The 25,290-nt window shown below is 41.7% G+C and overlaps 3 protein-coding genes and 1 non-coding gene across 8 annotated transcripts; 2 read left to right on the forward strand and 2 right to left on the reverse strand.

Annotated features, from left to right (window-relative positions):
* Positions 1-2,595: 2,595 nt before the first annotated feature.
* On the reverse strand, positions 2,596-13,711 carry LOC114784054 (sialic acid-binding Ig-like lectin 13). Of its 2 annotated transcripts, XM_028969339.1 has the most exons (9): positions 13,650-13,711; positions 13,453-13,526; positions 12,766-12,828; positions 12,298-12,666; positions 11,559-11,870; positions 11,220-11,477; positions 10,747-10,834; positions 10,618-10,669; positions 2,596-2,994 (listed from the first exon to the last, which is right to left on the reverse strand). In XM_028969339.1, exons 2-9 carry the CDS (start codon positions 13,496-13,498, stop codon positions 2,797-2,799), a joined length of 1,386 nt encoding a protein of 461 aa, XP_028825172.1. In that variant the 5' UTR covers positions 13,499-13,526; positions 13,650-13,711; the 3' UTR covers positions 2,596-2,796. The 2 variants fall into 2 exon arrangements, with proteins under 2 accessions (XP_028825172.1, XP_028825161.1); XM_028969328.1 differs by having other exon boundaries at positions 13,453-13,680.
* Positions 13,712-14,148: 437 nt separating this feature from the next.
* fen1 (flap structure-specific endonuclease 1) lies at positions 14,149-18,403 on the reverse strand. 2 transcript variants are annotated; one of them, XM_028970356.1, is made up of 12 exons: positions 18,168-18,403; positions 17,915-18,017; positions 17,662-17,764; positions 17,399-17,501; positions 17,120-17,183; positions 16,821-16,930; positions 16,573-16,709; positions 16,420-16,486; positions 16,155-16,286; positions 15,909-16,060; positions 15,707-15,816; positions 14,149-14,424 (listed from the first exon to the last, which is right to left on the reverse strand). In XM_028970356.1, the coding sequence occupies exons 2-12, from the start codon at positions 17,994-17,996 to the stop codon at positions 14,360-14,362; spliced, it is 1,125 nt and encodes a 374-aa protein (XP_028826189.1). In that variant the 5' UTR covers positions 17,997-18,017; positions 18,168-18,403; the 3' UTR covers positions 14,149-14,359. The 2 variants fall into 2 exon arrangements, with proteins under 2 accessions (XP_028826189.1, XP_028826188.1); XM_028970355.1 differs by having other exon boundaries at positions 14,152-14,424; positions 15,702-15,816; positions 18,168-18,400.
* Positions 17,811-25,106, forward strand: tm9sf1 (transmembrane 9 superfamily member 1). Of its 3 annotated transcripts, none has more exons than XM_028970354.1 (10): positions 17,811-17,829; positions 18,692-18,902; positions 19,119-19,294; positions 20,027-20,158; positions 20,237-20,359; positions 20,531-20,874; positions 21,209-21,363; positions 21,931-22,116; positions 22,230-22,503; positions 24,026-25,106. In XM_028970354.1, the coding sequence occupies exons 3-10, from the start codon at positions 19,127-19,129 to the stop codon at positions 24,417-24,419; spliced, it is 1,776 nt and encodes a 591-aa protein (XP_028826187.1). In that variant the 5' UTR covers positions 17,811-17,829; positions 18,692-18,902; positions 19,119-19,126; the 3' UTR covers positions 24,420-25,106. The 3 variants fall into 3 exon arrangements, with proteins under 3 accessions (XP_028826187.1, XP_028826186.1, XP_028826185.1); XM_028970353.1 differs by lacking the exon at positions 17,811-17,829 and adding an exon at positions 18,436-18,619; XM_028970352.1 differs by lacking the exon at positions 17,811-17,829 and having other exon boundaries at positions 18,645-18,902.
* LOC114784990 (U2 spliceosomal RNA) lies at positions 19,415-19,605 on the forward strand. Its single transcript, XR_003748981.1, has one exon. It is a non-coding gene; the product is annotated as a U2 spliceosomal RNA (small nuclear RNA).
* Positions 25,107-25,290: the final 184 nt, after the last annotated feature.

The raw sequence follows: 25,290 nt of genomic DNA on the forward strand, positions 1-25,290 counted from the left end.
TCCCTTGATTAATAGTCAAGCTATTTTATGTTTTCTTAATCTTTTAAACAGCGCAATGTGACTCTTAGCAAATTGAGAAAATGACTAATTTTCAAATCACTATAATGCCCTCCAATCTATTTAATTCCACTCACCTGAATAGTCTTCATCATCCATCAATTCCTGTTGGTCCCAGTGTTTTAACACAGTTTAGAGGCATAATGGTATCTAATGATATTTCTGGTTTAACATGTGTGCTGTTCTGATCGGCACGCCATAGATCAGTAGGAATCAGAGACAGACAGGGATCCATATTGAGACCTTGGAATGAAGCAGAAATTGTAATTATTCTTCAATTGTTTCCCCACCAAACACATAATTCTGGAATTATTCCCAGCAGAAGGATATTCGTTGTATGATATTCAAGTATGGTGAAGAAACAGTTTCAGAATTAAAAGTGAAAATGATCCCAGACATCAGTCTGAATGAGTATTTAGCTGGTGTTTAGCATAAATGTATCAGAACCAGTTTTGGGAATAGTTCTGTTTCACTGTTCTGGTTCACTAGGTCCCTAACTATGAATACAAATAATTTTATTTCACCTGACTGTAGTTTTCTTTACCTAAATCAGGCGATAAGAAAGTTACAAGTTAGTCTAAGTGCTCTTTAAAGAGACAGGTCTAAAGCTACCATTTGAAAATACTCACATGTGACAATCACTTCACATTTTTTTCCTTTTTTTTTTTTACCACTGTCCCACTGTAACACGTCAGTACAACCAGAGTAAAGTTATCAGTGGGTCCTGTTATTGACACTCACAGATCTTTGCTGGATTTTTTCTTACTCATTAAACAAAAACCTAGAAATGTCCACTTTCACAAAGCCATCTATGTCTGTAAACTTACACACAAACACAGCTGCTCAGTCTCACTTCAGTGTTCCGGACTGGAAGAGGCTGCATTTTGTTCGGGTCACGCTCACACAGTAAATTGTCAGTCAGCAAACACTGGTACATTTACAGCATTTACCAGACGCCCTTATCCAGAGCGACTTACAATCAGTAGTTACAGGGACAGTCTCCCCCTGGAGCAACTTAAGTGTCTTGCTCAGGGACACAATGGTAGTAAGTGGGATTTGAACCTGGGTCTTCTGGTACATAGGTCAGTGTGTTACCCACTAGGCTAATACCACCCACTGGTACATTTGCTGCTTGTAATATTGTTTCAGTGAGTGTTAAAGGGTTTTGCATGTCGTAAATAAATGTATTTGCAAATATCGGCCACCTTATACCGCATATTAAACATATAAAACTGTTGTTCCATGGCAGGTGGTGAGCCAAATTATTATTGAGAGAATTATTATTGCAGGGGGCTTATTACTTTTCAAAGGGTTTTATCTGAATACCACACCTCAGTGCTTACTCCGTTTTTGTTTGCCACACCCATCCTGTCCAACAGCGCTGCTTTCTTAAAGCACCCTGCACATTTGACAAGTCGTATGTGTGTGATGTCACACCTGCAGGCCCAGTTGGGAAAAAAGATTTGCAGTGACAGAAAGATTTCATAATTAGTCATTTTATGTGAGTTTTTATTGATAGGTAAGCAAGTGCCATTTATCATATTGCAATCGCATATCGCAACATTGAACTAATTTTAGTCTGGTTACATTAACAAATGAAAATTGGAAAGGAAATTAATATATCAAATTAATAATATATTACATAAAATATATTATAACTAATATTTCACCCATGATCCAACCATGATCATCAATAATGATGGTCAGGGTTATACACAAGCTTTTTATATATCCGGGCCCAGGGGCCAACAAGCTATGTGTTGGAAGTGTGTTGCATACATACAAAAGTGTGTTGCATTCTTTCTTATGGTCATAGTGGGTGTAATTGCCTGTAGCTGTATTGGAACATCTTGCAGTCTCTAAACACTGAAAGAATATTCAGAAAAATTGGTGACCACGCAGGTGGACACTCAGAAGCTTACGTGGACAGCGTGGCCTATAAACATCCGGTCACCATCTTAATTCCTCGCCTGCTTATCATTTGTGGTTCTTCTGACTGACTAACCTTTTTCAGCATGACTACCCATTTTTGGATTGCCCTCGCCTATGGAACTTGATGTTGCCATATTTACGCCTGAACTTCAACTATTCTCTTAAAAGCCGCCTTTGTACTTTGCCGCCCGTGTATTCGCCATTCCTATAAACACCCAACACATAACTTCTTAAATATGCCCTCATTTGTACCTTCATAGAATCTATTCTAAGAATAGATTCTATTATTAGAATATATAATTAGTCAGAGCATGTCATTCCTTTGAATAGATTTTAAAAAAGATACAGAAGAATGGTAAATTATGTTTTGAACAGGATGATCTCTACAGTAAACCCATCTGGAATGTGGGTTTCTGTACATTAAAACCTACTTTTAATGTACAGAACTAAGAAAACAGTAAAATGTTTATACACATGAGAAGATTAGGTTCAAAGCAGAAATGAAAGAAAATGAATAATTTTCTCTGCTGTATCTGGGCGGTGGTGTTAAAATTCCTGTACTGCAAAGAAAATGATGGTGTTCTATGAAAAATGCTTTACACAGTATTGACCATTTTAAAGAGATTTATCTGATGATAATAGAAACTGCATCACAGTCACAGTATTTCTCATTAACAACTGAAAAGTATAATCACAATCAAAATCAGTATATTTTATATCTAAAACTGAACAATTACAAGAACGGATTTCTGCTACAGTGGAAAGCAGAAAAAGCAGAAAACATGCTTCATTTAAGGGAAACCAGCTTTAATGTCCAGTATGCAGCTTTCGGACCTCTGCATACACAGTCTCCTGGGTCTGAACTTGACCTGGGTCTGAACCATTGTCCTCCATGCTGCTCTTGTTGGGCTGCCACTTGGAGAAGTCTATTTCACCATAGTGGATCTCCGCAGGCTGCTCCTCTTTGGTCTTTACTGACCCATACTCTGCGTCAACGGCTGCAGTCTGTGTGATTTTTCAAACAGAAAAGCTTTCATGTTCATTCAGTTCTGATGATAGCATGTGTTTGACAAATATTGGTGCCAGGTACAAACGTAGTAGTGCCTTCCTATGTCCTAAGATTAAGCATGCAACATTAATTAAATAATAAATAATATAAAATAATTACATTCCCCTTCTAATTAAAACCATGATGTTAGTTTTCATTTCACTGATCGACACACTAATCAATCACCATAACATGAAATCAAATAAATATTTGATATTTGATATCTTTTGTATCAGATATAAGGTGGCCATCACAAAGTGCCTGTAGTATAATACATATTTCACATGATAACAATGGTATCACAGTACAGGCTCAGTAGTTGTCAAGGCAGTTTTCTGTAACACAATTCTAATATCTGCATTACTGAAGGATGAAATGTTGCACGTTCATACTTATTATGCATTGTTTGTAACAGTTCAATATTGCATGAAAAACACAGAATCACAACATACTGCTATAATGAAATACTGTCCTACCAGATCAGTAAAAAATGGTTTGGGGGGGGGCAAAAAAAAGAAAATGGTTAAATACAGAGGGGGAAAGTAACGTGGTTACTACATTAGGAAAAACGTTGCTGAGTAAAAAATGCAGAGATAAAAATAAGTATGAACTAAAAGGAAATTGCGCATGTTCAAATGTGGCAGATTTCTAAGACCCTGGTCTGCAGCACCAACAAGGCATCTCCACTGGGCCCTAGAGCCGTAATGTATCAGCAACACAACAACCAATGAAAAGGTATCCGGGAATTCTTCAAGTTATTCTGTTACTTGTGGTGAAAACAATGATGCTCCGAGCATCACTTGAAGCACAGAGTAAGTTATCTTTAGTTTTAAGGCTATAGCAAATTCTTAATTTGTTTGACACGAACGTCAATTTAACTGCTGTTAGAGAATTTTGCCCAGATAATTAGCATCAGTTTTTCAATGCTGAGTGTCTCTAACCTAAACTTTTACAGCCGGCAGCATGAAAGCATTTGGAGTAAGTAGAATAGCCTATATTTGGAAAGTATTCAGTTACAGCCTTATTCCAAAAGGGATTAAATGCATTTTTTCTTCAGAATTATAAACACAACACCCAATAATGACAACGTGAAAATGTTGACGCATGGGAAATGTTGACGCACGGACATTTTAAGATCTCACCAGAGATGTTCAATTGGATTTAAGTCTGGGCTCTGAGGACATTCACAGAGTTGTCCTGAAGCCACTCCTTTTCAAAGTCAAGTCAAAGTCCACTTTGTCATCTCACTATATACAAGTACACAGAAAGACAAGATTGCGAAGCTTTGGAAATTCACAGAGTGCAAAAAGACATGCAAATGGGATAACACAACACAAAAACATGACAAAGGAGATTGTGGACATTGTGCGCTGACCCATCAAATAGTGCAGGTCGAGCACTTTCACCTCCAATCACTCTGGACTCTTTTGCACAAAATCACTTTGCACAAAATCACTTTGCACAAAATCACTCTGCGCTTTTTACCTTACTGCTCTTTTTTTTTTTTTTCTCCTTTCTTTAAACATTGTCTGTAACTCATTAGCACACCTTCACCCTACCAGTTACACATATTTTATGTTAAAGACGTAAAAGTGTAATATTTGGTTATGTCTGCAATATTTGCATATTGGTTCATTGTTTACTTGCAACATTTGCAATACTGTGGTCTGTAGCAGTCGCAAAAACCATTTCACTGCACATCATACCGTGGATGACTGTGTATGTGACAAATAAAATTTGAATTTGACTAGACAAACCAGGCAGACAAGTAGCACCAATGACAGTATATCGACGTATGGATGTATTTAGTATAAAGTGTATGTGGTATATGATATGCTATAATATAGGGCTGAAACGATTATTCAAATAACTCAAATGATTCGATTACAAAAAATGTTTTAGGAAAATTCTTTGCCTCGAGGCATCGTTTAATTAGTCACAAAGTCCATCTATTATCGTATCGCTCCCGTGGAGCTACACAGTGCGGAGCTGCGCAGCACAGGAATCATTGTTTTACATGGACTGTTTTAACGGTAGCGCATTTTTAAGGAAGCGCAAGCACAAGATTTAAGGAGCCGCAATTTATTTTGGCAATGGCGGATAATGAAGATACCGGTGTGCATATAAGGCATAAATTGTCTAAAGTGTGGGAACATTTTGTGCTGTGTGGACAACATAGTGCAGTGTATACACTGTAAAATGGACCTGGCTTACCATAGTAGTACTTCGTCAATACTACAGCACCTTAATCGAACAAATCCTCACGTAAACCGCGCTTCTCTGAGGTATCTTATTTTTAATATTGCTAACTAACATTAGCACTTCTTGGAACGTACATTACTTGTAATTATTTGTGTTATGAGTCGATAGTGATGAGGTATGATAAGTAGCAAGTGAGCAAATACACCAATATCGCACTCAAGTAATTCAGTAATTCAAGTAAATCCTCCCGCGTGCCACACAAATACACACACACACTGATAGGTTACATCTCAAAACACGCTTTCTCCATAGATAAGGTAGTAATAATAAATGCAACAGATGGACAAAATTACATTCCTTAGCAGAAAATATTTACTTTTGGACGAGTTCATAGCATTTGTTGCACATCGATATTTTTTCTTCCCCACAGTACACCACAACGGCACAGGCTTGCACATGCATTGCACACACATGCACTAAGATAAATTCTCTCTCTATTTTGCACGTAACATTGCACAAAGACAAACATTCTACCTACCTACCTCATCTGGATACAACTGGAAACTGAACTGTATTGTTTAAAGTGGATTATAAGTAATACTTGAATTGTTTATCTATATTTTCTTTTTACTATTTTGTACCTTTTACACTTTTTATTTTTTCATTATTCTCAGATATACTATATATTTTTCCATTTTTTATTAAAATAAAACTAAGGACAAATAGGCTAACCCATGTTTGTGAATTTCCTAGTTTTTTTCATGTACATCATGAATGTTTCACAGAAAGATTGATTAAATGGGCTTAGTTCTGGAGCCAGTAACCCAAAGGTTTTAAGCTTTGATCTAATAAAACTGTTCAGTTTGAATAAAAACTTTTTTTGAGGAATAACAGCCAATTGCTTGCTCATTTTAAGAGGATTTTCATGTTGAATAACACACAATAGAGTTGTTTAAAAACGCGAAAGTATGATTTATCCGATTACTTGATTAATCAATGAAAAAAAATCGACAGAATACTCAAATCCCATCATATTCAATAGTTGCAGCCCTACAATAATAATAATAATGGCAGTGGTAGTGATATGACATGATATGATGACCATAACATAGCAGCACTGTGTGAGGTAGTAAGAGATTAAGTGCGTTGCAGTTGCCATACCAGTCAGTGATGCAGCTGGTCAGGATGATCTCAATGGTTCCTTTTCAAAGGTGCTTTGCGGCAGATCGGGATTCAAACCGGCAACCTTCTGATTACAGTGCCGCTTCCTTAACCGCTAAGCCACCACTGCCCCAAACAGGATTATCTGTCAGAAGTGGGATTCAAACCCACACCTCCAAGAGAGACTGCGACCTGAATGCAGTGCCTTAGTCCGCTAGGCCACCAATGCCTTAAAGTGGGGTACCAGGAGTGGGGTAGCCTAATGAAAAACCTCTATAGAATGTTGTGAGGATGGGTGGGGGAGGCTCGCCCATTTTAGCCTCAACAGGAAATATAGCTTTTTTGATCAATGACGTATATGTTCCTCATATGTTCCTCAGTGAACTTGGTGCTCTTTACAATCTCCACCGCTGAACCATTTATGATAAGTGGGCTGTGAGCAATCCTCAATGATCTTATTGACATTCAGAGACAGATTGATATTGTGGCACCATGCAGATAGCCGTTCCTCCTCCTCTCTGTACACCAACTCATCACCCCTGCTTATCAGTCCCAGCACAGTCGTATCATCTGCAAATTTGCTGATGTGGTTGGTGGTGTGTGTGGCTGTCCAGTTGTGAGTCAGCAGGGTGAAGAGCAGGTGACTAAGCATGCATCACTGTGGTGCTCCTGTGCAGGGGGTGGTAGTAGCCTAGTGGGTAACACACTCGCCTATGAACCAGAAGACCCAGGTTCAAATCCTGCTTACTAACACTGTGTCCCTGAGCAAGATCATCTGGCTGGCATCCTGGTGGTGTCTCCAGGGGGGACTGTCCCTGTAACTACTGATTGTAAGTCGCTCTGGCCGTCTGATAAATGCTGTAAATTTAAATGCTCAGTTTGATGATTGAGGAGGTGTGGCCACCAATCCAAACTGCCTGGGGCCTGTTTGGCATCCTCAGTTGACTTGTTGGTACGGTACGTAATCATTGTGGCACTTCACTGCGGACTTTTTCCGCACTGGTATGATGGTGGCGGCCTTGAAACATGCCGGGACCAGTGACTGGCTCAGAGACATGTTGAAGATGTCCGCCAGGACGCCAGCCAGATGATCTTTGAGCACCTGGCCAGGTATGTTGTCAGGTCCTGCAGCCTTAAGGGGGTTAACTCTGAGTGGAGTCCTCCTCACATCAGCTGTGGCGAGACATAGTACTTGGTCATTGGGGGAGGTGTTGCTTTCCTTGATTGCTCTTTGTTGTGTGCATCAAAATGTGCGAAGAATTCATTCAGTTCGTCTGGGAGTGAGACATCGCTAATCGTGATGTGTGGATTGGGCTTGTAGTTTGTAATTGCTTGACTGTAGGGCTGCAACAACGAATCGATTGAATCGATAAAAATCGATTACTAAAAGAGTTGGCAACGAATTTCCTAATCGATTCGTTATGTTGCGCGACGCGGAGACGTTTGATTATTTAAAAAAACTTTATTTGAGCGCGGAGCGGAGTGAACACACTCTGTCTCTCTCGCGCACAGATGCTAGCAGAGTTTGGCGCCTCATAGACAGCGCGGAGCAAAAAAAAACAAAAAAACAAGCGGAGGTAGAGGACAGATACATGGCGGAGGCAGAGAAATCTGCGCGAAAATATGCAAAAGCAACATGGCACGGCACGGGAGCACCACAGCAATGATCCAGCACCTGAAACGCAAACATGTTGGAGTGTTTGAGGAGGAAGAAGGGAGTTCAGCAGCAGGGTAAGTCGCTACAGAATCCTACTTTTGTTCCGTTTTGAAGTGAGGAATGTAATGTCCCTGGTGCTGGTGTTTAACTCTCTGCGCAGGAGAACTAGACGGGGACTTACAGCGCAACCTACAGGTGTGGAGGGGGGATGAAACAGCGTTCGGACTGTTCTCTACGTCTCCGCGTAGACGACTCGCCTATTGTGTCCCTGAGCAAGACACTTAACCCTAAGTTGCTCCAGGGGGACTGTCCCTGTAACTACTGATTGTCGCTCTGGATAAGGGCGTCTGATAAATGCTGTAAATGTAAATGTTTACCCGTCATCCAGCTTGACAAGCATGACAAGTTAGCGTTAGCTCGTTAATAACAGTAGTAAAGCAGGGGTGCTATACTTACTTTGCATTAAAAGACTAAAGACATGTTTTTATTCACTAGCCTTTTTTGGACCATTCATTTTTCAATCTTTTGTCATGTATAGCTACACTGCAAAAAAAGCTTTTCTTACCTAGTAATTTTGTCTCGTTTCCAGTCCAAATTTCTAAAAAATCTTAAATCAAGATTACTAGACAAGAAAAATGGCATGAGAAAATTAAGTGATGCTTAAAAGTTCTGTTTGAGATTATATCTCATTAAGATTAGTTTTCTTACCCCATTGGCAGATCATTTTGCTTGTTTTAAACAAACAATCACTTAATTTTCTTATGCTGTTTCATGTGTCTAGTAAATGTATCTTGATTTAAGGTTTTTTAGAGATTTGGACTGAAATCAGGACAAAACTACTAAGTTAGAAAAGCATTCTTTGCTGTGTGTGTGTCAGTGTGAGAGTTTGTGAGTGTGTGCATCTGCAGTGTAGTGTAGAGAACAAGTTCTGACATTCAAACAAATCCTGTTAAATTTTCTGATTTGTATTGTTCTTTATTTTTTTATAAATTATTTATCGTTCTGGCAGCTCAGGTGGCACTTTATTAAAAAAAAAAGTCTATATTTGGCAGATGTAAAGCATACATGTGTAGGTTTTTTGTGTTAGTCAATTTTTATTTTATTATTATTATAACAGCTCAAGGAGCACTTTCTAAACATTTTGGTTCTGTTTTTTAATAAAGGGTTGGAAATGAATGCTTTTCTTGTTTTTTGTTTATCCGATTCTACGATTAATAAAAAAAATTTGACAGATTAATCGATTATTACAATAATCGTTAGTTGCAGCCCTACTTGAATGCCCTGCCAAATGCAGCGAGTGTCTCTGGAGCTGTTGAAATGTTCATTGATCCTATGTGTATGGTCCTTCAGGGGTTTTGGTTGACTCTCGTGATGATGTTCTTGGAGACAGTAACATCCTCAATGCACTAGGAGATGTATCCAGTGACATATTCTGTGTACTCCTCAAGATTGATTGCGTCCCCATACGTAAAAAAAAGTGAGGTGATTGTGATACACAGCACACGGTGAAACGTGTCCTCTGCTTACCCTTGGTGAGCAGTGGGCAGCCATGACAGGCGCCCAGGGAGCAGCGTGTGGGGACGATGCTTTGCTCAGTGGCACCTTGGCAGATCGGGATTCGAACCAGCAACCTTCTGATTACGGGGCCACTTTCTTAACCGCTAGGCCACCACTGCCCCATATGTAGCAGCTTCCCTAAAGATGTCCCAGTCTGTTGAGCTGAAGCTGTCTTGGAGCGCCGAGGCCGCACCAGCTGGCCACACGTTTTTGTGGACTGGCTTAGTGAGTTTCAGCAGGGACTTGTACACAGGGACCATGAACAAGGTTATGTGGTCCGAGTAGCCGAGGTGGTAGCCGACTGTTTTCTCCACAGCTGGACTTTAATTAAGCTGCAGAAACATCTCAAGGATGAACAAGGGAAACAGGAGGCACATGAGCTCAATTTTGAGCTTCATGGCAAAGGCTGTGAATACATATATTTATGTGCTTTCTCAGGTTTTTAATTTTCAATATATTTGCCAAAACCTCAAGTAAACCTTTGTTTTTACATTGTCATTAAAGGTTGTTGTGTGTAGAATTCTGATGGAAAAATTAATTTAATCCATTTTGGAATAAGGCTGACAACTTTATATTTATGTTTGTTATAGAAAGAACAAAAAGCTGTTTTGTTAATAAGTGAAAGTCATTGTGAAACACTGCAGAACAGCACAACGAAATGTGTCCTCTGCTTTTAAACAATGGGCAGCCATGACAGGCGCCCGGGGAGCAGTGTGTGGCGGCGGTGCTTTGCTCAGTGGCACCTTGGCGGTTCGGGATTCGAGCACAACCTTAGCTTAACCACTAGGCCACCACTGGACCTTTTTTTTATTTAGTTATTTTTTGAAATAAGGAATGTTGAACATTTTCACAGTTTTGGATACTTGTTTTCTGTTTCTTTTTAATTGAAAGTAACTAAGTAACGTTTACTAAATCAAGTAATTTGTAGTTTTACTTGATTAGAATTTTTGCAAAATTCCACCTCTAGTTAAATAATACTGCCGTATATCAGTGTATTGCATACCTGACACTGAGATGTCTCCTGACTTCTAGCGGAGACTTTACGTTTATTCCACCTACAAGAAGAGGAACATAATATTTTATTTCAAAATCGACATTGTTTTTATTGGTGAGAGGGAAAGTGTATGCTTACCCCACAATGCTAATTGTCAGCACACAAAGAAGCAGTGATAATAGGCATCCTATAACAATAGCCACGACTTTGGTGGGTGAGCCTGATCCTTTAAAAAACACACATGAGATCATTTAACACATCTCATACCAAATACACTTCCTTGCCGCTTCCTTAACCGCTAGGCCACCACTGCCCCCAATTTTTGTCCTGTGTGTTTATATGTTTTCTGAACCCCATCCAAACAGGCTAACATAGATCTTGATATCTGGATGACATGCATTGATGCAAAATAGGCACACAAAGCCCTAAATAACAGATTAAATCACTCAAATTATATTTGAAAGTAGTGTAGCAATAAAGTTTGGAAAATTAAAGTACATTCGTGTTAAAATGTATTAGGAATTCAACACTAAATTAAACGCACTAAAGTATACATCAAACTACAGAAACATTTAATTTTTTGCTTTTCTGGGTTCTCAAATAAACCTCACCCTCTATTTTCAGCTGCAGTGTGGTAGACTTGCTTTCTCCAACATGGTTTTCTGCTCTACATTGATAACGTCCTTCATCACGTGCTGTCATGTTGAAAGTGAGTATGTGAGACTCCGATATTTTTTGGTAGTTTCTGTACCAGGTGTAGTTCCGCACATCGGGGTTGGCTTTGCAGCTGCAGGTCAGAGTCACCAGGGTGCCCTCTGGGATTGGGTCAATAAGAGGCTGGATTGTAGCTTTTATTTCCTTGGGGGAGACTGTAAAAGACTTAATTTTTGGAATACATACACTGGGTAATGACCATTTAACACAAATCGGGTAAAAAGTATCAAACTTACAGAGAACTCTGAGTGTGTACAGTGAGCTGTTTTGAGACATTTGGTATTTTTTATCTCCTATGGGGTACGATCCTTTGCAGATGAATTTCTTCAGATGATCTGTGTATGAAGCAGTGAAGGACAGTTTGGAGAGAACTGAGGTTGTTTTGTCCAGGTTCTCTATCAGCTCCGTCCTGGGATTCTTCTGGCTGGGTGTCCAGGTTATAGTGGGGGGCTGACTGGGACAGGGGGCTGCAGCAGTGCAGGTCAGAGTCACTGGGCTCCGCTCTCTTACCTGATAATTCCCAGATATCTGCGGAGGGGAAGGTGAATCTGCCAAGACAGTTAGTGATTTAGCATCTGAAGACAACAATTGCATGCAAATATTAAACAATTATACATTATGATATTATACATTCGTATAATAATATATATTAGTGTATTTAGTGAAGTTAAATGATTGTCATTGTGAAACACTGCACAGCACATGGTGCACACAACCATCACCCTTGGTGAGCAGCCATAGCAGGCACCCAGGCAGCAGTGTGTGGGGATGGTACTTTGCGCAGTGGCACCTTGGCAGATTGGGATTTGAAACCCACAACCTACTGATTACGGGGCCACTTCTTTAACCCACTATGTATCGCCATTTATACTATTACAAGTGCTTTACACATTTTATATGTTTTGTCATTTACTGCCCATAATGTGAACATCATTTCAACCTGTTGAAAATACAATGTTTTTATCTTTATCTTACCTTTGACTTCAACTTCAACAGGATTATTAGGAAAGGTTGCTCTGAATTCATCACCTATTTCAATTCTGAAGTAGTAATTGTCTGAGTGATTTGTTTGGAGGTTGTAGAAGACCGTGGTTCCGTTTTTCTTGCGGGGATCTCCAAGTAGCTCGATTTTTTCAAACCCGCGGACAGTGTTTTGGGAACTATTAAAAACTGGGGGGTTATCTTTAAATTGCGATTTGTTTCTAATCCACACGACACTGATGTAGCTGCTATCTTTTACTTTGTTTTCAAAATCTGAGACATTAAATGTACAGGGTATTTGAAGACAAGACCCTTTTAAAGCTTGGATCTTGGTCGGGACTGATAATGAATATGTTTGCTCTCCTGCAACCAAAAAGATATAAACCAACTTGAGTTGGGGTTATTTAATTAAATATGGATAAGGATCATTATTGTGTGAAGCAATGCTTCTGCAGAGCTTACCTGATACTAACTGTGACACAAGAAGGGCCCAGAAAAGAACGGATCCATAGCTGGCCATAATTTCTGCACAATAACAGGCAAACCAACCAATGTACATCTCTGAGCAAAGAGGACTTCACAAGATTGATTTACAATTGATTGAAATGGCAACAGGTCTGCACAACCAATTCTCCAACTTTATTAATTTTATGACCAGCATGAACCATTGAAGGCATGAACGTTTAAACTGAAGAATTTGCATATTTTTGGTCTAACATAAACATGCTGTTCTTATTCTGACCCACGCTAACAGGACAATTCAGAAGCCATGTCTACTCTAAATCTTGTCTCAAAGTAAAATAATGGTGGATATATACTAAGGACGTTTGTCCAGGTTGCATAATACTGTAAAACACATCAGGAACTATTAAAGGGAAATTCTGTAGTTATGAAACACAAAAAAATTATACACTTTTAACTGATTAATATTAAATGGATGAGATTGTCCTCAAATTATTTTGCATTATTAGCACACTCAGTATCAATGTACACTGGAATACTAAACATTCATCAAATTAAAAAAAATAATAGCATATATTTCAATCCACATTCATTTGTACATAAACGTCAAACTTTATATTGTTCATGGAATAAAACAATGAATTGAATAATAAGTATTGATAAGTATTGAGTTATAGTAAGACTCACCAATAGGCTTTTGCAGTGGATGAACCAATTCTGATAGATTTTCCATAGATAATTTTCTCTTTTTGTAGTTTAGGCTGAGTAAAGTGACAAAAAGAACTTGTCAAATGATAGATTTACTGTAAGTTAATAAACAGCCAATAAGGGAAATAACCCTAATAAGTACTAAAAAAAAAAGTCTAAACAATGAACATATTCACCACTTTCTACCCTATCAGTCTATTTTCGTGGTCACAGATGAACAAACTTCTGTTTGTAGAAGACAAAAACTCCCCTCTTAAACAGTACTGCCTCTTCCTCTTTACCACATGAACACATACGTCATTCATTTACTCACTAACAAATTGCTATAAAAAATTACTGTTTTGCAATTTTACAATTTATTGCTGTAATTTGCAAGGCATTATGGGTTATACAAGTGTTAACTATATTTCACTGTAATTAATTTGCAAGTAGGAGGTGGATATTTTTACAATAATTTATCATGCTATTGCCTTATTTGGATCTCTCAGTATCATTAAAATATCCACGTCCAAATATATATTTAAAATATACGGGCTTTCACAGGGTGAGAAATTATCACATGACTGTATATGAATAATCATGCATTGTGAGCTTTGGATTCCAGTGAAAACAAAGGAAGAAAATAATTCACACACACACACACACACACAAAAAGCAAAGTAGCATTGGTAATAAAAACAGCTTTATTCCATCAATGGTAAACTTACACACAAACATTTGCCACTCACAAAGAGACACACACTTTGGGAATTCATTCACCTTAAGCCAATTAAATAATTCCATTCTTTTATTTAAATTTTTGACATGAAATAAAAACAGAACAAGTATAAGCATCTTTATGCTGGCTAATCAGCTCTTTCTCTTCCGAATGACTTATTTTGCCTTTTTAAATTTGCCTGGGGTTGCACTTGTCTTCTGTTTCTTCTTTGCAGATCCCTTCACTTCCGGTTCCTGAAAAAGTAGTGTGAGATTTAAAAGCTGCCATCAAAAAACAAGACATTCTTATAAAAACTAGACATCTGAGCTACTGTAATACATTTCATTTACAGTGTCTACAAAGTCAAAGACATGGACTCATATGAACACTCATAATGACTCAATATATGTAAAGTAAAGAGCACCGTGTCAGTTGAGTGTGTTCCTGCCCAAAACCCCTATTCTTAGTAATGTTATGCAATATGGCGATTAAGCAAGTGTGTGTAAAAAGCCACTGTGTAACACCGGGGATCAGAGCACATAAGGTCACACCACAAGTGGAAAGCATGCCCAAATCCACAAAGGCTTGCACCAAGGGTGCAATTCAGATCAAATGAATTGATAACTATGCTTTAGAGCAAGAAGAATAATGTGGGGAAACTGGAGCGATTTGACTGGACTGGAATGGAATTTTAGCGGAGCCCGCTACGATTCTCTGCTATGGACTGCAACAATATAAAAAATCCTGTACAGTGGAATATTAATGCAGGATGATTAACTTTACATGTGTAATGTGTGCAAAACGTTCACCCATCGAAAACAATGAGTTTCAAAGCGCAATGTCATGCTGGACACATTCCTTCTGTGAAGGACTTTTGTGTCCTAAGTTGATGGAATTCCACCAAAGCAACTGAAAACCTTAATACCCACATTAGTATTCAAAGTACATCTATGACCTGAAAGTTCCTCTTATGCATGACCTTGAAATGTGCTGGCACTACAAATATACATGATGGTACCCGTATTCCCTGCTTTATTCATTATGTGTGAGGGACGCACTGATGCTTCCAGTGCTTGTTACTAAACAGACATGTAACATTTATTTGTAAGTAAGTATCTTATGTTTATTGTGTTGCTCGTTGTAGATAATCACACCTATATGAAAAGCCTATGCAATAAACCACCAGTGCTGTCTTGTCATTATTTTTCAGTGGCCCGTAATCAGAAGGTTGCTGGTCCGAATTCCGGTCCGCCAAGGTGCCACTGAGCAAAGCACTGTCCCCACATACTGATCCCCAGGCTCCTGGCATGGCTGCCCACTGCTCACCAAGGGTGATGGGTTAAAAGCAGAGGACAAATTTCGCTGTGTCACCGTGTGCTGTATATCACAATCACTTCACTTTCACTCCCCAAGCGCTACCCATTGTTATAGTTATTTTCCCCACATGTGATGTGAATATGAAGGGAACATGCAGAGATAGCGAATATTGCTATGGTCAAACCATACGGTCTCTTTTGTGGGATGTACAAACCTTACGTTTGGACGACAGGGACCCAGTTACAGTGAAGAACGTGTCCAGCCTGCCTTGGGTGCTGCCCTGTCTGCTCTTCAGGATCTTCTTGCAGCCATTTCGGATGCGGTCCTCACTGATGACAAATCCACATTAGCGGACTAATTATACATGTGATGAGAAACGATCTATAGTCCAGGCAAACATCCAGTGAACTGCACAGCACACCTGAACTGTTTCTCAGAACACATGAACTGGATGAGACCGTCCTCATCTGGTTCATTCCACTTGAGATCCACGGTGGTGCAGTCAACCACCTCTGGTTTCAGGAAGAGGCCCCGAGCTTCCTTAAAGAGCCAATCCTCTGGGGCCGGGTGTTTCTACAGGCAACACAGAACAATTTTTAAAACCACAAAATCAACATCTGTTAGAACCAATTTGTATTTGTTTTTTTGCCAGAGACACGGCACTCACACTTTGGTCTAAGTTGTCCAGAATCTCCTCAATACTGCCATGTAGTCTGATTAGGTCAATAGCTCTCTTAGGTCCAATTCCTTTAATGGTACCACAGTAGTCACAACCCAGCAGTATGCACAGATCTATGAACTGAAGGACAGGGGAAGAGAAAAATATGTAGATGGTGCAGAGCCAGGTTACCCAATCCTAGTCCAGTCATCAAGCAACACTACCCACAACCCAGTCCATTTCATTTAAATTTAAAACTATATGCGATTGATACCTGTTCATGGGTCAGGCCAATTTCCTGCAGGATTCGATTAAAGTGGAACTCCTGAATAGGCAGTTTCCTGGAAGGGAAAATAACAGCAACAAAGATGTAAGCATAGGTCCAAAAACGCCTAAAATGAAGTGATGCATTATATTTCAACAGTACTTTGCTTCGCTGGCTGTTAGGTGCCTTAGAAGGACTGTGGTCCCAAACGTCAGCCCGTCCATATCCTCTGTCGCCGTGGCAAAGACTTTGCCTGCTTTCACCAGGGCAGCACAGCTGGCCTCGGCCTCACAGGGCGCCTGGAAAGTAAATGAGGATGCGCTGATGCACAAATAAACCGTACAGCATTCAAATGAATGTGAACGATTCAGCAACACACACAAGGATTAGGTCCTGATGTCAGCACTCACATCAATGTAGGGGACTCCCATTAAGGAGAGCAGTTTTTTGCACTCTTCATTGTGCTGCTTGGTGACTTTCACCAGCCGTTTGCTGAACTTGTCAATGTTCTCTTGCTCACCTGGACATGGAGGGAAGAGGGAGTTCATTCATAGTTTTGATGCCTTCAGTGAGAATCTACCAATGTAAATTGTCATGAAAATAAAGAAAGCACATGGAATGAGATGGTGTGTCCAAACTTTTGGCCTGTACTGTATGCATGAGGCAGACCTACAGAAAACAGTGATTTCGTTAGTCCTGTGATATTTACCTGCTTCCTGGGCTTGGGCTAATAACTTCTCCGCTTCAGCTCTTCTTTCACCTCTCTTCTCTAACTAATAAAAAGAAACTAAATTTAATATTTGTAAAGCGTGGAGACCTTTTTTTTTTCCCCCAAACCAGACAAAGCAAAGTAAATGAGTGCCATAATGACAACTTGGAATAAATAAAGACATAAGTAGACAGTGAAATCTGAATGCAGACTTTGAATCTAGAATAGAAAAGGTACAATATAAAGCGGAGGAATTTCACATAATTGAATTATCATTACCTCTCCTGACTTGAGCTGGGGGGGCTTCCCGTCAAAAACATAGACAGGTTTGATGCCGCTCTCCAGCATGCGGATGGTGCGATAGAACATGCCCATAAGGTGGCTGGTTTTGGACATGGGGATGAAGTTGCACTATTATTAACAACATGCCACTTACAACCTAATAATATATGAATCACACACACACACACACACACATATATATAAACACTTATATATAACTGGTGTCATGAACACACAGTGGTGGAAAAACAAAAACTCACCTGGTGGTTTCCCCATCTTCATTCTGCAACACATTACCATCTTGCCGCACAGCAATGAGGAACTGATAGATGCACATGGATGCATCAATTGCAATCTTCCGTCCTGAATGCAGTGTTCAAGAAAACAGAAGCCCAGCTATAAACCGATGGTCATGGTAATATATACAGGTATATATTGCAGGCACTGCAATACGGACCGACCAAGGTCGGACTTCTCCTACTAAATGCAATTGACAGGAGGAAAAATGCACACCGAAAAAATTCTTGATGTCTTGCTCCTTGATAGCCGTGGGCGCGTGGTCCGCGATCAGCTTTGCGAGGCCGTGAATTCCCATTATGCGCGTCGCACGACTTGCCTGGGTGTTCGGAAACAGACACGCGGATAAATGTCGACAACACGGTGAGAGGCCGCCGCGGGAGGCGGGACGTGCGCCAACTCCACGCAGGACCGCGTTTTCACAAAAGCTGAACAAAACAATGCACACTGTGCTCTGTGGGCAACTCACACGCAGATAAAGACGAAACCACGTGTAAGTTCTGCAGACGCTGAAGGCCTTTCAAATATCGCTGAGAAAAACACACACGGCCAAGATCGACAAACAGCTCAGCTCCGTCCTTCCTCCCCGGCTGCTGGCGCGAAGCAAACGCGTGCATTTCGCGCCAGTCTACAACTAGGCATTACTAAACGATGGCAAATTCCGAACCGAAGGCGGACGGACGGAACGTAGACGATCGATGATTTGGTTTCGATTACTTTCCCCGGGAACCAAAAGGGAAGTAGGAGGCACGACTTTTCTGACGTCCGCCGCCGCCGAGCAGGACCTTTTCGCGTCGTGTTCGGAACGCCAAGTTACTACATTCGATTGCCGATTCGACTCGTCCAGTGCGGAGTTTTTTTTTTTTTTAATCACCACGTTTAGCTTTCAACCTAACGCCGCTGTTGAGATTGCCGGCGGAGGTGTGTGGCCGCCTTGCCCCGCCCACCCCGGAAAAGTCGACATTATATTTTTTATTTTTTTTTTATTTTAAGGTGACGTGGAGAAGTCAGCCAGCTGGCCGTCCTTCGACACACGTAATCAAATGACGTTTCTGCTCGTGCAAGTCGGTGGCGAATGTGCCGCACGAAACATGCTGTGAAACGTTTGGAGGAATTTCGGGCGATCGTGTGCGACTCGGGGACAGGAGGAGGAGGAGAAGGAGGAGGCCTGGAATCCGGAGAGACCTGCGGGCGACACGAACAGGTTGGTTGCCTCTCTGCCCAGTTGAACGAGGCCATCGTGCAAATATAAGTCGCACTTGCTGTTTTGGCGGCACCGCGCCATCAAGCCGGCGCGGCTAAAATGACCCGATTGGCGAAAGTTTGCGAAGTTTGCGGCGAACGCTGCGCTGCGCTGCGTCTGGCCGAAGTGTGAAAGGCGACCGCGTTTATTCACGGTCCCTCCTCTCTTGCTTGACAGGGCCGGTCATGACGCCGCGTTGCGCCTTGCTCCTCTGCCTTCTGTCACAGCTAGGATGGGCGTCCGGCTTCAAGCAGGGGGACCCGGTCACCCTGTACGTCAACAAGGTCGGGCCATACCACAACCCCCAGGAAACGTACCACTACTACACACTTCCGGTGTGTCGGCCGGAACAGGTGAGGAATGTGACTTCGTGACACGGAGCTGTGAAAGTGAAGCGATTGCCGCTGTGAAGCACAGCGCACAATTGACACAGCGAAACGTGTCCCCTGCTTTTAACCATCATTCGAGAACCATTCGCTGCTCGGCCTTTTGGCTAAGATCAAGTGTAGTATCTGTCCTTGTCTGTTTAATATCTGATACGTCCCCCAGCGGGGGACTACATATTAAGCGGATTTTTAGAACAGGGAGTCGGCAAAGGGGCTTGCTCCATCCGCTCCACGCATCGACCCAGTATTGCAGTGCCTCTGGGAGCGGTGCACTTTCTCAAGGGGCAGTGGTGGCCTAGCGGTTAAGGAAGCGGCCCCGTAAACTGAAGGTTGCCGGTTCGAATCCCGATCCGTCAAGGTAACACTGAGGTGCCACTGAGCAAAGCACCGTCCCCACACACTGCTCCCCGGGCGCCTGTCATGGCCACTGCTCACTCAGGGTGATGGGTTAAATTGAGAGGACACATTTCACTGTGTGCACCGTGTGCTGTGCTGCTGTGTATCACATGTGACAATCACTTCACTTTAATCACCCTTGGTGAGCAGTGGGCAGCCATGACAGGCGCCCGGGGAGCAGTGTGTGGGGACGGTGCCTTAACCGCTAGGCCACCGCTGCCCCGAGATTGATGGGGTTTCGAGCCCCGATCAGCTGATCCAAATACAGAGGGCATAAACCACCTGGCACGCTGCTTCTTTTAGGTACGCCATAAGGCTTTAAGCCTCGGCGAAGTCCTGGATGGGGACAGGATGGCGGAGTCGCTGTACAAAATAAGATTCAAGGAGCATGCCGAAAGACAAACACTGTGCCAGATGACCCTTTCAGAAAAAGAGGTATGTGGGCGCCGTCCACGTCTAGCTTTCCAGACGACTGTTGGAATGCTGCCACTCACCGCTGCTGTTTGCGCACAGGTAGAACAGCTGAGGGAGGCCATAGAAGAGCTGTATTATTTCGAGTTTGTCCTGGATGACGTTCCCATCTGGGGCTTTGTCGGTTACATGGAAGAGAGCGGCTTCCTCCCACACAGCCATAAGGTGTGTCTCATCTTCCCCTGCATGTGCCATTTTCACCTCCTTATTCCACGCCCTACTAATATAATCCACTGGAATTACAGCTCACGTTTAATGTCATGTTGTTAGAAAGTTATCTTTGACAACCTTAATTAAATATCATGCGCATATTGTCTAACTCATTTTTATTTATAGGTGGGTCTGTGGACACACCTGGACTTTAACATTGAGTACAACGGAGACAGCGTTATTTTTGCCAACGTTTCCGTGAAGGACGTAAAGCCCGTCCCCCTGGATATCGGCCCAGGGGCGGCGGGAACGGGCGGGGTTCTGATCATAACGCACTCGTACAGCGTGCGGTGGTTCGAGAGCCCCCTGCCCCACTCACGGCGCGCCGAGCGATTGCGGGACTACTCTTTCTTCCCCAAGACGCTGGAGATCCACTGGCTCTCCATCATCAACTCTCTGGTTCTGGTCGTGCTGCTCCTGGGCTTCGTCATCATCATTCTCATGCGGGTGCTAAAGAATGACTTTGCTAGGTGAGTAATATTTATTGCTCACAATGCTGATATTATTTTGCTAGTGTAAGTATACAATATGTAGAATGATTTTTATAACCGATTTCCCTTTTAATGTGCTGGATTAACATGACAGCCTTTAATTGAAATAGTTAAATATGTGCTTGTTTTGTCCCATATGCATTATGATATTTGCATTGTATTTGAATGGTAAATTAGTGCACGCTGAACATCCCTTGTACAGCTGTGGCTCCACTTTTTTTCTCATGGAGGCTTATCCCTGGTTGATCGTGTAGATGTGGCGAAAATGTTCTCCGGAAAGGATAAAACGGCAATCCCCTCTCTGATCTGACAGATATAACGTGGAGGAGGACGGAATGTGTGATGATCTGGACCAAGGAGACAACGGTTGGAAGATTATCCACACTGACGTCTTTCGCTTTCCACCTTTCAAGAGCCTGTTGTGTGCGGTTCTGGGTGTAGGAGCACAGTTTCTTACCCTGGCTACAGGTACCCAGTTTGGCAGCCATGATATGTTGACTAAGTATAATTAGCTTGTCATTTGCTGAAGTGACCTGTTAGAATTTCTGTTTGGTCAAGCTCACTTCAAGGGGTCAATTTGAGAAAAGTTAAGATTTCTGCTTGTTCCATTTTACAGCTTCTGACTTATTATTTCTCAAGGCAGAGCATTTTTAATTTGGATGTTTGGTCACAATTTTACATATTTTGAAATGTCCTGTTATGCATACTCCTTAGACAGTTACATAAAGATATTATTTCGGTAGATTGTCCCTTTTAGAGGGTAATTCAATTACATCTGAATGTCCGAATGCCAGAGATAATCTTTCCTTTAAATTATTTAGTGATTTTATTTGCTAAAAGAATATGGATTGTGTGGCTCTTTATTTACAGACAAACTGTGTAGAGTTAATCCAAATTATACCGTGTGCCACTGGGACAATGCCCATTTTTAACAGTACTTACATTTAGTAAGAATCAAGAATTTTTTTTGTTTTTTCAATAACTCATTGTAATGGTCAGTAAATTCAAACTTAAGCCAACTTCAAGTTGCCATAGGAATCATCATCATGGCGCTTCTGGGCATGTTCAATGTACACCGCCACGGTGCCATCAACTCCGCTGCCATCGTTCTCTATGCGCTAACAAGCTGTGTGTCAGGCTACTGCTCCTGCAGTTTCTACACCCAGATCCATGGTGAACGCTGGGTGTGGAACATTATCCTCACCTCCTCACTGTTCTCAGGTAACATCTCCGTATATTTATCTTAATATATATATATATATATATTTATATATATATCTGCATAGAGCTGTAGATGTTGAAGGTTCTTATCAGTCTCGGTTTCTGTCTCCCAGCCCCACTTTTCCTCACCTGGAGTGTCGTGAACTCTGTTCACTGGTGGAGCGGCTCCACCCAGGCCCTACCCGCCTCCACCGTGCTGTTGTTGCTTGGCGCCTGGGTGCTTGTGGGCTTTCCACTGACCGTCATTGGGGGCATTGTTGGCAAAAATCGGGCCGGCAGCTTCCAGGCACCCTGCCGCACCCGCAACATTCCCCGCCAGATTCCCCAGCAACCGTGGTACAAACACACGGCTGTGCACATGGCCATTGGGGGCTTCCTGCCTTTCAGGTTGGTGTTAGTAGGGTGGAGCTTCCAAGCAGTCAACACTTTGCTGACGTACAGCGTGCATATAGTTGAAAGCGGAGACTAACATACATACATACATAGATAGAAGTGATCAGTGTGCAACTGGTCCAGAATGCAGCTGCATGACTCTGTAGCCGCACGCAACACAAATGGCCGGGTACCATTCTGCCTCAAAGCACTTCAGTCCGTGCTATGCCTCGCACCCTCCCATGCTTCAGTACTTGACTGGTCTCACCATCTATGAAGGTGCAAGGAAGACATGCATTGAGACTCTTCAGTTTTGGCACCTGAAACATCCCTGAGTTACCGTGTGTCTTCAAACAAAGAATAAATAGAAAAATAATCTACATTGTTTGTATATTATGTGTAAGTCTACAATTACACACATTATGTGTAATTTCTATGATATATGTTTGTGTGTGTGTGTGTGTGTGTGTGTGTGTGTGTGTGCATGTGTGTTTATATACAGTATACAGCCAAAAGTTTGGACACACCTTCTCATTCAATGTGTCCTCTTTATTTTCAAGACCATTTACGTTGGTAGATTCTCACTGAAGGCATCAAAACTGTGAATGAACATGTGGAGTTATGTACTTAACAAAAAGTGGAGACCTGACCTCCACAGTCACCGGACCTGAACCCAGTCGAGATGGTTTGGGGTGAGCTGGACCGCAGAGTGAAGGCAAAGGGGCCAACAAGTGCTGAACACCTCTGGGAAGTCCTTCAAGACTGTTGGAAAAGCATTTCAGGTGACGACCTCTTGAAGCTCATCGAGAGAATGGCAAGAGTGTTCAAGCAGTAATCAGAGCAAAGGGCGGCTATTTTGAAGAAACTATAATATAAAACGTTTTCAGTTATTTCACCTTTTTTTGTTAAGTACATAACTCCACATGTGTTCATTCATAGTTTTGATGCCTTCAGTGAGAATCTACCAATGTAAATGGACATGAACATAAAGAAAACACATCGAATGAGGAGGTGTGTCCAAACTTTTGGCCTTCTGTATATATAAAAATTCTCTTAAGATTTCTTATTGTGTTTCCTGCCAGCAGCGTTTTAGACAGACTTGTGTTCTTAGGCCAGATCCTGGTGAACCAGTCCCCAGTGGTGTGAACTGATGAACTAATGGTGCTGTGCGTTGGTGGTGATTTGCCTCTGTTCAACTCCTTCAGTGCAAATCTTTTCTAGATTCATCCCTTTCCTGTTTAAGAGCAAGACCTGTAATACAGGTTTGGAGCGGCTCATAGGCCCCATCGCTCATCAGTCAGGTTTAGAAAATCATCTTTGCATTTTTCTCCTCCCAAGTCGCTCATTGTGGGGGATACCATCTATAGGAAAATGTAGTATTTCCACTGGTGCCGTAGGAATTTAAAAAAACACGTTGTTTAACAAAAGAATAATAATTTAAAAATTCTCAACCATGATCATATGTTTAACTACGGTACACTGCTTAATTTGATATTATTAGCAATTCCATGACTTTCTGTTGCTTTCTGTCTGGCAGTGCCATCTCTGTGGAACTCTACTACATCTTTGCCACGGTTTGGGGACGTGAGCACTACACACTGTACGGCATCCTGTTGTGTGTTTTCGCCATCCTGCTGTCGGTAGGCGCCTGCATTTCTGTGGCGCTCTCCTACTTCCTTCTGTCGGGCGAGGACTACCGCTGGTGGTGGCGTAGCGTTCTCAGCACGGGCTCCACCGGCATCTTCATCTTCGTCTACTCCGTCTTCTACTACCGCAACCGCTCCAGCATGAGCGGCCCGGTGCAGAGCGTGGAGTTCTTCGGCTATTCGCTGCTGACGGCGCTGGTCTTCTCGCTCATGCTGGGCAGTGTGTCCTTCTGGGCCTCGCTGACTTTCATTCGCTACATCTATCGCAGCCTCAAGATGGACTGATTGTTGCTCCACGCCCTTCTCCTCCACCCGGAAGCCATTGCAAACCACCGCCCTCATAGGTCTCCTGTGGCAAACTGGGGAAGGGTGTTTTGGTGGTGGACCATGCGTCCCCAAAGGTACAACTTACGAATGAAGGGTTGCCAATTTATGAGATTTTAAAAAGATGTTATAATACTACCAACAGAGTACTTTTGTGAAGGTTTAACTTGGCTGAATTGTTACAAGAACCAACATTGGTTTGGGTGGATTGAAACATTTTGCCTAGAAAAGCAGCTTTGCTCTATAAGAGGCTCATGGTGTAGTGAAGTGAGCTTGGCCAAAAAGAAAAAAAAAAAAAAGCCACAGGTGTCTTTAAGGGCTCACACCCGACCCCTTGCATCTTATAGGGAACAATAAGGGAGAGACCGTAATTTGGCAAATAAAGACTTTTAAAACAAGAAAAAGGGAAGTGTATTTATCTGAAATCAAAATGGCAGGGTGCAGAAAGGAATACGGGCAACATGTTGAAGTGTTTGTGCAATATCTCTGTGTATGGATTGGCATTCATTTCTGCGTGCTGGGAAGTCAGTGCATACATCACATTGGTGAAGGGAGCAATATCCTGTACTATAGTAACCATTGACTGTGATTTCAGTTCTGATTGATGTAAATATATATGGTCTTTTCCATAAAAGAAAGTTTTTAACAGTTCACTCTCATGTCATCCTGTACTGTCAAATGTGATTTTCTTAACTTTAAATTTTTTTTCTATGGACAAGACTCCAATATCCTGTCTTTTAAGAACAGGTCTTGTCAATTTACATTTACGGCATTGATCAGATTCCCTGTAATTACAGAGTCGCTCTGAATAAGGCACAGTCCCCCAGTAGAC

This window comes from Denticeps clupeoides, chromosome 2 (assembly GCF_900700375.1).
Source record: "Denticeps clupeoides chromosome 2, fDenClu1.1, whole genome shotgun sequence".
In the NCBI taxonomy this organism is placed as follows: domain Eukaryota; kingdom Metazoa; phylum Chordata; class Actinopteri; order Clupeiformes; family Denticipitidae; genus Denticeps; species Denticeps clupeoides.